This window comes from Oncorhynchus tshawytscha, unplaced genomic scaffold (assembly GCF_018296145.1).
Source record: "Oncorhynchus tshawytscha isolate Ot180627B unplaced genomic scaffold, Otsh_v2.0 Un_contig_1847_pilon_pilon, whole genome shotgun sequence".
In the NCBI taxonomy this organism is placed as follows: Eukaryota; Metazoa; Chordata; class Actinopteri; order Salmoniformes; family Salmonidae; genus Oncorhynchus; species Oncorhynchus tshawytscha.
This window is the reverse complement of record NW_024609539.1, coordinates 89174-103683: the sequence shown is the minus strand read 5'-3', so window position 1 is coordinate 103683 and position 14510 is coordinate 89174. Positions and strand designations below refer to the sequence as shown.

Sequence of the window (14510 nt, the reverse complement as noted above, 5' to 3'; positions counted from 1 at the left end):
ACACGAACGGATAGTTTTGACGACACATGATTGGCTCTTGGTACAAGGAAGCAAACAGTTGATTGGTTCATTGTAAAAAACCCGGCAGAAGACAAGAGTGGACGAACGAAAATAACACAGGAGCCGCTGGAATAGCAACTGTTTATTTGCCAGGTAAAGTGCCCCGGCTATAGTTATTCTCCACATACTAACGACGAAATGTCTTATGATATATTTCCCGCATCACACTGATGGGATGTCGCTTAATTTGTTGAATCTTATCAGTTTCCCCGCAACAAACAACAACAACTAGCTAGCTGGTTAGCATAGCGCGGTAACGAACTACTACACTTTATCTACAGTCGGTTACTCATGAAAGATGGAGAAATTAAGTTAGCTGCTAGCCAATCTATCTAGAAATCTGGGTTTTTATTCGGGTTTACGACTGTCTGTTTATATGTGTTGTAAACGTTGATTCCTCACGCTTTGATGTGTGTAAGCTAATATTGCACCTAGTTGGCTACCTTGGCTAAGTTAGGTCATATAATGTGAGCCAACCAGTCGGTGAGTTATTAGCTAACATTAGCTAGTAAAACTCAAGAATGACACTGGCTGTAAATCCCGTGCAGAAGCCAGTGTTTACAACATGTATCTTAGTCCTTGGATCATGACTCTGTTACAATACATTACACATAAGTCATTGGATGAAGGCGTTTTCTACAAGGAGGGAGTTTTAAGATCCCAACGCTCAGTCTGAACATTTAACACGCGTCGCTGTTTTGGAAGAATATAAGGACTTTATCTTTCATATCAACGCTTGTTGACGGAAGACGAGGCAACAACCTGTGCTAATTAGCCATATACCATGCTCCAACACCTGTGTGGAGGTGTAGGTTCATCGGATTGAGGCACCCAGAGATGTAGAGCTGTTCAAAAGTGCTGCAGGAATCCCTGTTCTTCTATTTGTCCATTTTAAAGCTATGACTCTGGTAGGCAGAGGCTCTCCAGTACAGTAGGTGTCGGTAATACACCATAACGTTGGGATGCCGATAAATCCCACAGAAGAAGGAAGCGACGGGGACAACGGTAGCTAACTATAGCTAGTACACACATGTAGACAGAGTCAGGGGAGCTGACGACAGTAGAGGGAGGCCGGAGAGCTGACGACTGTAGAGGGGAGACAGGAGAGCTGACGACTGTAGAGGGAGGCCGGAGAGCTGACGACTGTAGAGGGGAGACAGGAGAGCTGACGACTGTAGAGGGAGACAGGAGAGCTGAGTAGCAGGAGAGGACTGTAGAGGGAGACAGGAGAGCTGACGACTGTAGAGGGAGACAGGAGAGCTGACGACTGTAGAGGGAGACAGGAGAGCTGACGACTGTAGAGGGAGACAGGAGAGCTGACGACTGTAGAGGGAGACAGGAGAGCTGACGACTGTAGAGGGAGACAGGAGAGCTGACGACTGTAGAGGGAGACAGGAGAGCTGACGACTGTAGAGGGAGACAGGAGAGCTGACGACTGTAGAGGGAGACAGGAGAGCTGACGACTGTAGAGGGAGACAGGAGAGCTGACGACTGTAGAGGGAGACAGGAGAGCTGACGACTGTAGAGGGAGACAGGAGAGCTGACGACTGTAGAGGGAGACAGGAGAGCTGACGACTGTAGAGGGAGACAGGAGAGCTGACGACTGTAGAGGGAGACAGGAGAGCTGACGACTGTAGAGGGAGACAGGAGAGCTGACGACTGTAGAGGGAGACAGGAGAGCTGACGACTGTAGAGGGAGACAGGAGAGCTGACGACTGTAGAGGGAGACAGGAGAGCTGACGACTGTAGAGGGAGACAGGAGAGCTGACGACTGTAGAGGGAGACAGGAGAGCTGACGACTGTAGAGGGAGACAGGAGAGCTGACGACTGTAGAGGGAGACAGGAGAGCTGACGACTGTAGAGGGAGACAGGAGAGCTGACGACTGTAGAGGGAGACAGGAGAGCTGACGACTGTAGAGGGAGACAGGAGAGCTGACGACTGTAGAGGGAGACAGGAGAGCTGACGACTGTAGAGGGAGACAGGAGAGCTGACGACTGTAGAGGGAGACAGGAGAGCTGACGACTGTAGAGGGAGACAGGAGAGCTGACGACTGTAGAGGGAGACAGGAGAGCTGACGACTGTAGAGGAGAGCTGACGACTGTAGAGGGAGACAGGAGAGCTGACGACTGTAGAGGGAGACAGGAGAGCTGACGACTGTAGAGGGAGACAGGAGAGCTGACGACTGTAGAGGGAGACAGGAGAGCTGACGACTGTAGAGGGAGACAGGAGAGCTGACGACTGTAGAGGGAGACAGGAGAGCTGACGACTGTAGAGGGAGACAGGAGAGCTGACGACTGTAGAGGGAGACAGGAGAGCTGACGACTGTAGAGGGAGACAGGAGAGCTGAGAGGGAGACAGGAGAGCTGACGACTGTAGAGGGAGACAGGAGAGCTGACGACTGTAGAGGGAGACAGGAGAGCTGACGACTGTAGAGGGAGACAGGAGAGCTGACGACTGTAGAGGGAGACAGGAGAGCTGACGACTGTAGAGGGAGACAGGAGAGCTGACTGTAGAGGGAGACAGGAGAGCTGACGACTGTAGAGGGAGACAGGAGAGCTGACGACTGTAGAGGGAGACAGGAGAGCTGACGACTGTAGAGGGAGACAGGAGAGCTGACGACTGTAGAGGGAGACAGGAGAGCTGACGACTGTAGAGGGAGACAGGAGAGCTGACGACTGTAGAGGGAGACAGGAGAGCTGACGACTGTAGAGGGAGACAGGAGAGCTGACGACTGTAGAGGGAGACAGGAGAGCTGACGACTGTAGAGGGAGACAGGAGAGCTGACGACTGTCCTGACTAGAGCTGACAACTGTAGGAGACAGGAGAGCTGACGACTGTAGAGGGACAGACAGGAGAGCTGACAGAGATCCTGTAGCTGTATATAGGTGGAGAGCTATGAGATGGTAGCTGTATATGTAGAGGTACAGAGCTAGGTGAAGATGGTAGCTGTATATATAGTAGAGTACAGGAGAGCTAGGTGAAGTTATGGTAGCTGTATATATAGTAGAGTACAGGAGAGCTAGGTGAAGTTATGGTAGCTGTATATATAGTAGAGTACAGGAGAGCTAGGTGAAGTTATGGTAGCTGTATATATAGTAGAGTACAGGAGAGCTAGGTGAAGTTATGGTAGCTGTATATATAGTAGAGTACAGTAGAGCTAGGTGAAGTTATGGTAGCTGTATATATACAGTAGAGCTAGGTGAAGTTATGGTAGCTGTATATATAGTAGAGTACAGTAGAGCTAGGTGAAGTTATGGTAGCTGTATATAGTAGAGTACAGTAGAGCTAGGTGAAGTTATGGTAGCTGTATATATAGTAGAGTACAGGAGAGCTAGGTGAAGTTATGGTAGCTGTATATATAGTAGAGTACAGTAGAGCTAGGTGAAGTTATGGTAGCTGTATATATAGTAGAGTACAGGAGAGCTAGGTGAAGTTATGGTAGCTGTATATATAGTAGAGTACAGGAGAGCTAGGTGAAGTTATGGTAGCTGTATATATAACTTACCTTCTTTCCTGTCTTATTGCTTGTGTTTTTATATTTTATAGTGCTATATATTTATTACTGCATTGTTGGGAAAGGAGTTGTCAAGAAAGGCATTTCACTGTACTCGTGAACACGACAATAAAACGTCAAATGTAATCCCCCTCTTCTTCCTTGCAGGAGCCCAGTGATAAAGGAACCATGGTTGATCCGATGGAGAATGGCTTGTTTGACATTCCTGACTATGACAACACAGATGACGAGACCTTTCCTCCTCTCCCCCCTCCCTTCTCACCAGGAGAGGGAGGAGATCCTTTTACAGGTGAGGACAATGACAACTGTAGCTCAGCAGTACCTAGCCTGGTTCCAGATCGGGTTGCGTTATTTTGCCCGACTGCCATGGTTGCTGTCGTGCTTATGATGATCTGGGACCAGACTAGACACACAATACCCAACACAAACCTGTGTGTCTACAGGTAGACTGATATGACATCATCATTATTATTATATACACAGCTGGGAGGCTTACTGACATCACAGACAATATAATGGGTAGATATAGATATGACATCATTATTATTATTATATACACAGCTGGGAGGCTTCCTGCTTACTGACATCACAGACAATATAATGGGTAGATATACTTTCCATTGATGGCCGTTGATGTTGTTCAGGGGAGGAGGGAGGAGAGATCTCCAAGCTGGCCGAAGTCCCTGTTGCCAAGAGGAGAGGCGTCAAGAGACCACAGCCCAAACTGGACTCTCAGAGGTACGTGTGTATTAGCCTGGAGACGGGCATAAATGAGCGTTTGGATCAGGAACCTCTACAGGCCAGAATGTTGAATACAATTATATTGTCACGTACTTTATCGGTTTGGCTGTGTGGCTGGTCGTTTTGATGGTAGAAATGTGAGAACCATGTGAACAGGCTGGGCCAGTGTTCATGTAGCAGAACCATGTCAACAGGCTGGGCTAGTGTGCATGTAGCAGAACCATGTCAACAGGCTGGGCTAGTGTGCATGTAGCAGAACCATGTCAACAGGCTGGGCCAGTGTGCATGTAGCAGAACCATGTCAACAGACTGGGCCAGTGTGCATGTAGCAGAACCATGTCAACAGGCTGGGCCAGTGTGCATGTAGCATGTCAACAGACTGGGCCAGTGTGCATGTAGCAGAACCATGTCAACAGGCTGGGCCAGTGTGCATGTAGCAGAACCATGTCAACAGGCTGGGCCAGTGTGCATGTAGCAGAACCATGTCAACAGGCTGGGCTAGTGTGCATGTAGCAGAACCATGTCAACAGGCTGGGCCAGTGTGCATGTAGCAGAACCATGTCAACAGACTGGGCCAGTGTGCATGTAGCAGAACCATGTCAACAGGCTGGGCCAGTGTGCATGTAGCAGAACCATGTCAACAGGCTGGGCCAGTGTGCATGTAGCAGAACCATGTCAACAGGCTGGGCCAGTGTGCATGTAGCAGAACCATGTCAACAGGCTGGGCCAGTGTGCATGTAGCAGAACCATGTCAACAGACTGGGCCAGTGTGCATGTAGCAGAACCATGTCAACAGGCTGGGCCAGTGTGCATGTAGCAGAACCATGTCAACAGTCTGGGCCAGTGTTCATGTAGCAGAACCATGTCAACAGGCTGGGCCAGTGTGCATGTAGCAGAACCATGTCAACAGTCTGGGCCAGTGTGCATGTAGCAGAACCATGTCAACAGGCTGGGCCAGTGTGCATGAGCAGAACCATGTCAACAGTCTGGGCCAGTGTGCATGTAGCAGAACCATGTCAACAGTCTGGGCCAGTGTGCATGTAGCAGAACCATGTCAACAGTCTGGGCCAGTGTTCATGTAGCAGAACCATGTCAACAGTCTGGGCCAGTGTGCATGTAGCAGAACCATGTCAACAGTCTGGGCCAGTGTGCATGTAGCAGAACCATGTCAACAGTCTGGGCCAGTGTGCATGTAGCAGAACCATGTCAACAGTCTGGGCCAGTGTGCATGTAGCAGAACCATGTCAACAGTCTGGGCCAGTGTGCATGTAGCAGAACCATGTCAACAGTCTGGGCCAGTGTGCATGTAGCATGTCAACAGTCTGGGCCAGTGTGCATGTAGCAGAACCATGTCATCAGTCTGGGCCAGTGTGCATGTAGCAGAACCATGTCAACAGTCTGGGCCAGTGTGCATGTAGCAGAACCATGTCAACAGACTGGGCCAGTGTGCATGTAGCAGAACCATGTCAACAGTCTGGGCCAGTGTGCATGTGTCTCCTGCATCAGGTGAAATATGAACGGCACCACCAGCGATTGGAACAGTTGTGTAATTCTACTTTCCTGTGGATATACTGAGTACGGTTACATGCACACGATAATGTGATTTATTATGGATAGTCAAATTATAATGGTTCAATTTAAAAATGTTTGCATGCTTTGTAAGAAGGAGGATTCACCCTAATGACCCTGTTTCCACGGAGACGTCTGAAAAAGGCTCCCTGACGCCTCTCTCTGATAAATGCAGAACATCACCCGTCTAAATTAACATTCTACCACAGCAAACATGTTCTTTTTTTGAGAAGCATATTTGATTCTGAGTTGGGACATTATAACGTTTGTACGTGAGAACTACTTCTAAAAACCCGTATATTCAGTTCCGAACTCACTTCACTAAAGAGGGAGGCTCTCGGCTGGTGTCAGCACTGGTGCACATCAAACTCACCACTGGAACAAAAGGGAGGCTCTCGGCTGGTGCCAGCACAGGCACAGATCAAACACACCACTGGAACAAAAGGGAGGCTCTCGGCTGGTGCCAGCACAGGCACAGATCAAATACACCACTGGAACAAGAGGGAGGCTCTCGGCTGGTGTCAGCACAGGTGCAGATCAAATACACCACTGGGACAAGAGAGAGGCTCTCGGCTGGTGTCAGCACAGGTGCAGATCAAACACACCCCTTCACTAAAGAGGAGGCTCTCGGCTGGTGTCAGCACAGGTGCAGATCAAACACACCCTTCACTAAAGAGGGAGGCTCTCGGCTGGTGTCAGCACAGGTGCAGATCAAACACACCACTGGGACAAGAGAGAGGCTCTCGGCTGGTGTCAGCACAGGTGCAGATCAAATACACCACTGGGACAAGAGGGAGGCTCTCGGCTGGTGTCAGCACAGGTGCAGATCAAACACACCCCTGGGACTTTGGAAAGAGGGAGGCTCTCGGCTGGTGTCAGCACAGGTGCAGATCAAATACACCACTGGGAACACTGCAGATCAAATACACCACTGGCTGGTGCTCAGAAAACACAGGTGTTTCACTACAGAGGGAGGCTCTCGGCTGGTGTCAGCACAGGTGCAGATCAAACACACCACTGGGACGCCGGTTTAAGGTGTTTTACACGTCCTAATCATTTGAAAGACTGCTCAGAAAAGCAGGTGTTTTAATTGGCGTATGTTTACTTCCATTATGACCTCACGCCGGTTTAAGACAAGCGGAGTAAGGTGTTTACATGAGTAATGCCGTACTCGACCTTCTGACATAATCAGTTTCATATCAATAAATAATATCAAATATAAACAAATTAAAAAACGATGTAAACATAGTCATTGTCTCACGTTCCTACCTGCAAAAGGACCAACCACACAGACAACCGGTAATGTAAGTTCAAATATAATTTTATTCAACATTATAGCTTGTACAGGTCATGAGAGAGAGAGAGAACTTTCCTAATCCAAATGCTCATTTATGCCCGCCCATGAAAATCGATGTCTGGTTTTGGCATATTGTCCCTGTTCTGTTACAACCAAAGGACTTTTAAAAAAAAAAAACCCAGAAAGGTTTTGATGTCATCAAGTCATTGTTGATTCTCTTTGTCTTTGCAGCAACATTGCAGAGCGGTTTGATGTGTGGAAGTTCAATAGCCGGTGTTTTTGTTCACATGTTTTACTCCAGGCTGACATCAGAAAGAGGACTTCCGGCTCTTCGCACCCTGTTTGACAACGTTCATTTCAAAGGCAAAGGACACGAGGTAAAGGCTAACAGCAGATTCAAGTATTGTGTCTCTTGTTGGGCAGATGGGTCTGTTTTCTCTTTTTTTTTAACTCAAAGTGAAAGATGATTGCCGAAAGGTTATCCAGTTGACTCCCACAGCAGCCAAAGGGTGTTGATGTATGTGTGTTTTCCACCAGGCTGAGGACTTGCGGGTGCTGATGCAGAGGATGGAGAACTGGGCTCACAGGTTGTACCCCAAACTACAGTTCGAAGACTTCATAGACAAACTGGAGACGCTGGGCAGCAAGAAAGAAGTCCAGGTCAGACTGACAGGCCCTTGTTGTTCTAACCAACATCCAGGTCAGACTGACAGGCCCTTGTTGTTCTAACCAACATCCAGGTCAGACTGACAGGCCCTTGTTGTTATAACCAGGCCCTTGTTGTTATAACCAACATGCAGGTCAGACTGACAGGCCCTTGTTGTTATAACCAACTGGAGCAGGTCAGACTGACAGGCCCTTGTTGTTCTAACCAACATCCAGGTCAGACTGACAGGCCCTTGTGTCAGTTATAACCAGGCCCTTGTTGTTATAACCAACATCTGGAGGTGTGGCCCTGGTGTCAACATGCAGGTCAGACTGAATGTTGTTGTTCTAACCAACATCTGACAGGCCCTTGTTGTTCAACCAACATCCAGGTCAGACTGAATGTTGTTGTTCTACCAACATCTCAGACTGTTGTTCAGACTGACAGGCCCTTGTTGTTCTAACCAACATCCAGGTCAGACTGACAGGCCCTTGTTGTTCTAACCAACATCTGGAGGTGTGGTGGTGTCAGTGGAAGTAGTACGGTCTGAATGTTGTTGTTCCAACCAACATCTGGAGGTGTGGTGGTGTCAGTGGAAGTAGTAAGGTCTGAATGTTGTCGTTCTAACCAACATCTGGAGGTGTGGTGGTGTCAGTGGAAGTAGTAAGGTCTGAATGTTGTCTGTTCTAACCAACATCTGGAGGTGTGGTGGTGTCAGTGGAAGTAGTAAGGTCTGAATGTTGTTGTTCTAACCAACATCTGGAGGTGTGGTGGTGTCAGTGGAAGTAGTAAGGTCTGAATGTTGTCGTTCTAACCAACATCTGGAGGTGTGGTGGTGTCAGTGGAAGTAGTAAGGTCTGAATGTTGTTGTTCTAACCAACATCTGGAGGTGTGGTGGTGTCAGTGGAAGTAGTAAGGTCTGAATGTTGTTCTAACCAACATCTGGAGGTGTGGTGTCAGTGGAAGTAGTAAGGTCTGAATGTTGTCGTTCTAACCAACATCTGGAGGTGTGGTGGTGTCAGTGGAAGTCGTAAGGTCTGAATGTTGTTGTTCTAACCAACATCTGGAGGTGTGGTGGTGTCAGTGGAAGTAGTAAGGTCTGAATGTTGTTGTTCTAACCAACATCTGGAGGTGTGGTGGTGTCAGTGGAAGTAGTAAGGTCTGAATGTTGTCGTTCTAACCAACATCTGGAGGTGTGGTGGTGTCAGTGGAAGTAGTAAGGTCTGAATGTTGTCGTTCTAACCAACATCTGGAGGTGTGGTGGTGTCAGTGGAAGTAGTAAGGTCTGAATGTTGTTGTTCTAACCAACATCTGGAGGTGTGGTGGTGTCAGTGGAAGTAGTAAGGTCTGAATGTTGTTGTTCTAACCAACATCTGGAGGTGTGGTGGTGTCAGTGGAAGTAGTAAGGTCTGAATGTTGTTGTTCTAACCAACATCTGGAGGTGTGGTGGTGTCAGTGGAAGTAGTAAGGTCTGAATGTTGTTGTTCTAACCAACATCTGGAGGTGTGGTGGTGTCAGTGGAAAGTAGTAAGGTCTGAATGTTGTCGTTCTAACCAACATCTGGAGGTGTGGTGGTGTCAGTGGAAGTAGTAAGGTCTGAATGTTGTCGTTCTAACCAACATCTGGAGGTGTGGTGGTGTCAGTGGAAGTAGTAAGGTCTGAATGTTGTTGTTCTAACCAACATCTGGAGGTGTGGTGGTGTCAGTGGAAGTCGTAAGGTCTGAATGTTGTTGTTCTAACCAACATCTGGAGGTGTGGTGGTGTCAGTGGAAGTAGTAAGGTCTGAATGTTGTCATTCTAACCAACATCTGGAGGTGTGGTGGTGTCAGTGGAAGTAGTAAGGTCTGAATGTTGTTGTTCTAACCAACATCTGGAGGTGTGGTGGTGTCAGTGGAAGTAGTAAGGTCTGAATGTTGTTGTTCCAACCAACATCTGGAGGTGTGGTGGTGTCAGTGGAAGTAGTAAGGTCTGAATGTTGTCGTTCTAACCAACATCTGGAGGTGTGGTGGTGTCAGTGGAAGTAGTAAGGTCTGAATGTTGTCGTTCTAACCAACATCTGGAGGTGTGGTGGTGTCAGTGGAAGTAGTAAGGTCTGAATGTTGTCGTTCTAACCAACATCTGGAGGTGTGGTGGTGTCAGTGGAAGTAGTAAGGTCTGAATGTTGTCGTTCTAACCAACATCTGGAGGTGTGGTGGTGTCAGTGGAAGTAGTAAGGTCTGAATGTTGTCGTTCTAACCAACATCTGGAGGTGTGGTGGTGTCAGTGGAAGTAGTAAGGACTGAATGTTGTCGTTCTAACCAACATCTCGAGGTGTGGTGGTGTCAGTGGAAGTAGTAAGGTCTGAATGTTGTTCCCAGATCTGGAGGTGTGGTGGTGTCAGTGGAAGTAGTAAGGTCTGAATGTTGTCGTTCTAACCAACATCTGGAGGTGTGGTTTATGTCAGTGGAAGTTTTAGTAAATGGTCTGAATGTTTCATCCATTGATTCTAACCAACATCTGGAGGTGTGGTGGTGTCAGTGGAAGTCGTAAGGTCTGAATGTTGTTCTAACCAACATCTGGAGGTGTGGTGGTGTCAGTGGAGGTAGTAAGGTCTGAATGTTGTGTTTTCTCAGACGTGTCTCAAGAGAATACGGCTGGACATGCCGCTAACACATGAAGACTTCATAGGAGACGACGGTGAGAGGACAACGTCACCAACTACATTTAGTGTTAGAAAGGATTCACTACGTGTCAAGTGACTCAGAGTGCGAGTGCTGATTTTAGGATCAGTTTTGCCTTGTACACAACAGTGAATAAGATTATACCTACAGGGAGGACCTGATCTGAGATCAGAACTCCTACTCTGAGACGCTTAACACATACAGTCCCAGATCAATAGTAGTGTCTAGAGGTAGATATGACACAGTCCCAGATCAATAGTGGTAGTATTGTCTAGAGGTAGATATGACACAGTCCCAGATCAATAGTGGTGTCTAGAGGTAGATATGACACAGTCCCAGATCAATAGTAGTAGTATTGTCTAGAGGTAGATATGACACAGTCCCAGATCAATAGTAGTGTCTAGAGGTAGATCTGACACAGTCCCAGATCAATAGTAGTGTCTAGGGGTAGATATGACACAGTCCCAGATCAATAGTAGTGTCTAGGGGTAGATATGACACAGTCCCAGATCAATAGTAGTAGTATTGTCTAGAGGTAGATATGACACAGTCCCAGATCAATAGTAGTGTCTATAGGTAGATATGACACAGTCCCAGATCAATAGTAGTGTCTATAGGTAGATATGACACAGTCCCAGATCAATAGTAGTGTCTAGGGGTAGATTTGACACAGTCCCAGATCAATAGTAGTGTCTAGAGGTAGATGTCGTAGTAGATTTGTATTGGTTTATAGCAGTCATGAACTGATTTTACAAAATGAGATTTGGGCATTCAGTATTTCATCCATTGATCCAGGTGAGGACGACACCGCGGCGTCGAGAGACGCGTGTCGTCGACCATGACGACCCAGACCCGTTTGGAGACGGAGGTTTCGCTGAAGACCCCCCAGGACGGGTCCCCTCTACCCCAGCCCCCTCCCCTGTTCCCTTCCTCCCAGGCTGGCCCGGTCCACTCCACCCCAGCCCCCTCCCTGACAGAGGAACAGCAGAGACGCATAGAACTCAACAAACGGCTTGCCTTAGAGAGGAGACTGGCCCGCATGCAGCAACACACAGGTCAGACCCAACATCACACTTAGAGAGGAGACTGGCCCGCATGCAGCAACACACAGGTCAGACCCAACATCACACTCAGAGAGGAGACTGGCCCGCATGCAGCAACACACAGGTCAGAGAGGAGACTGGCCCGCATGCAGCAACACACAGGTCAGACCCAACATCACACTTAGAGAGGAGACTGGCCCGCATGCAGCAACACACAGGTCAGACCCGACATCACACTCAGAGAGGAGACTGGCCCGCATGCAGCAACACACAGGTCAGACAGGACATCACACTTAGAGAGGAGACTGGCCCGCATGCAGCAACACACAGGTCAGAGAGGAGACTGGCCCGCATGCAGCAACACACAGGTCAGAGAGGAGATTGGCCCGCATGCAGCAACACACAGGTCAGAGAGGAGACTGGCCCGCATGCAGCAACACACAGGTCAGACCCGACATCACACTTAGAGAGGAGACTGGCCCGCATGCAGCAACACACAGGTCAGACCCGACATCACACTTAGAGAGGAGACTGGCCCGCATGCAGCAACACACAGGTCAGACACAGGTCACATCACACTTAGAGAGGAGACTGGCCCGCATGCAGCAACACACAGGTCAGACAGGACATCACACTCAGAGAGGAGACTGGCCCGCATGCAGCATCACACTCAGGCAGACATTTTGTACAGTGCAAAACATCTAAACTACCTGACATTGAGCTTGTTGGTGAGGATCGGCCTGATCAAGGCACAATCACTAATCTATTTGGGATGCGAGATGATTTGTAGATCAGTGATGCGCTGACCCTGTCAATCACACTGACTAACTTCATGTGCTGCATGGTTGACAATCCAATACATACATTTCCATTTTACCCTTGATGGAGGACAATAAAGTGTCTCCCTCCCTCTCAGATGGCTCCCAGGAGATGGCCTCCAGCAAGTCAGCAGACAGACCATCTACCTCCCAGTCCCAGGAGATGGCCACCCAGTCAGCAGACAGACCATCTACCTCCCAGTCCCAGGAGATGGCCTCCAGCCAGTCAGCAGACGGACCATCTACCTCCCAGTCCCAGGAGATGGCCACCCAGTCAGCGGACGGACCCTCTACCTCCCAGTCCCAGGAGATGGCCACCCAGTCAGCCACCATCTACCTCTCAGTCCCAGGAGATGGCCACCCAGTCAGCAGACGGACCTCTACCTCCCAGTCCCAGGAGATGGCCACCCAGTCAGCAGACGGACACTCTACCTCCCAGTCCCAGGAGATGGCCACCCAGTCAGCGGGCGGACCATCTACCTCCCAGTCCCAGGAGATGGCCACCCAGTCAGCAGACGGACCATCTACCTCCCAGTCCCAGGAGATGGCCACCCAGTCAGCAGACAGACCATCTACCTCCCAGTCCCAGGAGATGGCCACCCAGTCAGTGGACGGACCTCTACCTCCCAGTCCCAGGAGATGGCCACCCAGTCAGCAGACAGACACTCTACCTCCCAGTCCCAGGAGATGGCCACCCAGTCAGCAGACGGACCCTCTACCTCCCAGTCCCAGGAGATGGCCACCCAGTCAGCAGACGGACACTCTACCTCCCAGTCCCAGGAGATGGCCACCCAGTCAGCAGACGGACCCTCTCCCTCCCAGTCCCAGGAGATGGCCACACAGTCAGCAGACGGACATTCCACCTCCCAGTCCCAGGAGATGGCCACCCAGTCAGCAGACGGACCCTCCACCAGGTCCTCCTCACACCCCTTCCCCAGCCAGCAGCAGCAGGATGGGGAGGATGAAGACCCGGACCAGGGAGACCCAGAGGACAAGGGCCAGAGCAGGCCAGACCACTCCAGGGACAGAGCTCTTAACACGGCTCCCCCTGCTGAGGCTGACTCCCTGGTGTGTGAGGGAGCAGTAGCCAGCCCTGTTCCTGAGATGAGCAACGATAGCAGGGCCTGAGACACACACAGAACCGCTGACTCCCTGGTGTGTGAGGGAGCAGTAGCCAGCCCTGTTCCTGAGATGAACAACGATAGCAGGGCCTGAGACACACACAGAACCGCTGACTCCCTGGTGTGTGAGGGAGTAGTAGCCAGCCCTGTTCCTGAGATGAACAACGATAGCAGGGCCTGAGACACACACAGAACCGCTGACTCCCTGGTGTGTGAGGGAGCAGTAGCCAGCCCTGTTCCTGAGATGAACAACGATAGCAGGGCCTGAGACACACACAGAACCGCTGACTCCCTGGTGTGTGAGGGAGTAGTAGCCAGCCCTGTTCCTGAGATGAACAACGATAGCAGGGCCTGAGACGCAGAACCGCTGACCCGCTCCACATCCATGGCTCCAACTGTCAGCATACATACTCACCCAGCACCAAGGGACGCTGTCTTCTAGGACTGACAACTCATCTGAGGATGTTTTCTCTCTGTTCAAGGACATTTTCAATTAAGTTTCTACAAATGTAAAACATGGTCATGTGTTGTCAACCATTTTTACTCTAATAAATGTTGCCATACGGGCCAAACATCCTGTTGTGGAGCTGATGTCCTGTTTCCTTTCCTTGTTGCTTTTCAAAACACCTGAGCAAAACACCTCATCACCAGCCATACAAAACACCTCATCACCAGCCATACAAAACACCTCATCACCAGCCATACAAAACACCTCATCACCAGCCATACAAAACACCTCATCACCAGCCATACAAAACACCTCATCACCAGCCATACAAAACACCTCATCACCAGCCATACAAAACACCTCATCACCAGCCATACAAAACACCTCATCACCAGCCATACAAAACACCTCATCACCAGCCATACAAAACACCTCATCACCAGCCATACAAAACACCTCATCACCAGCCATACAAAACACCTCATCACCAGCCTCATCACCAGCCATACAAAACAAAACCTCATCACCAGCCATACAAAACACCTCATCACCAGCCATCCAAAACGCCTCATCACCAGCCATACAAAACGCC

General features: G+C 49.5%; 1 protein-coding gene and 1 long non-coding RNA gene across 3 annotated transcripts; both read left to right on the top strand.

Annotated features, from left to right (window-relative positions):
• The first annotated feature begins 12 nt into the window (after positions 1–12).
• Positions 13–13796, top strand: tipin (timeless interacting protein). 2 transcript variants are annotated; one of them, XM_042315782.1, is made up of 10 exons: positions 13–153; positions 3723–3864; positions 4220–4313; positions 7484–7559; positions 7720–7842; positions 10441–10534; positions 11339–11382; positions 11426–11543; positions 12448–12659; positions 12750–13796. In XM_042315782.1, exons 2-10 carry the CDS (start codon positions 3744–3746, stop codon positions 13434–13436), a joined length of 1569 nt encoding a protein of 522 aa, XP_042171716.1. In that variant the 5' UTR covers positions 13–153; positions 3723–3743; the 3' UTR covers positions 13437–13796. The 2 variants fall into 2 exon arrangements, with proteins under 2 accessions (XP_042171716.1, XP_042171715.1); XM_042315781.1 differs by lacking the exons at positions 13–153; positions 3723–3864; positions 4220–4313; ... (3 more) ...; positions 11339–11382; positions 11426–11543 and adding exons at positions 11550–11805; positions 11862–12087.
• Positions 9355–10433, top strand: LOC121845060. Its single transcript, XR_006082323.1, has 3 exons — positions 9355–10138; positions 10194–10255; positions 10331–10433. It is a non-coding gene; the product is annotated as an uncharacterized LOC121845060 (long non-coding RNA).
• Positions 13797–14510: the final 714 nt, after the last annotated feature.

What these genes read in the sequence shown, in the direction of transcription:
- tipin (XM_042315782.1), top strand. Translation starts at nt 3,744, where the DNA reads ATGGTTGATCCGATGGAGAATGGCTTGTTTGACATTCCTGACTATGAC. An exon ending in CCCAAACTGGACTCTCAGAG is followed by an intron (nt 4,314 to 7,483) that starts GTACGTGTGTAT and finishes GTTTTACTCCAG; the next exon opens with GCTGACATCAGAAAGAGGAC. An exon ending in AACGTCACCAACTACATTTA is followed by an intron (nt 10,535 to 11,338) that starts GTGTTAGAAAGG and finishes ATGACGACCCAG; the next exon opens with ACCCGTTTGGAGACGGAGGT.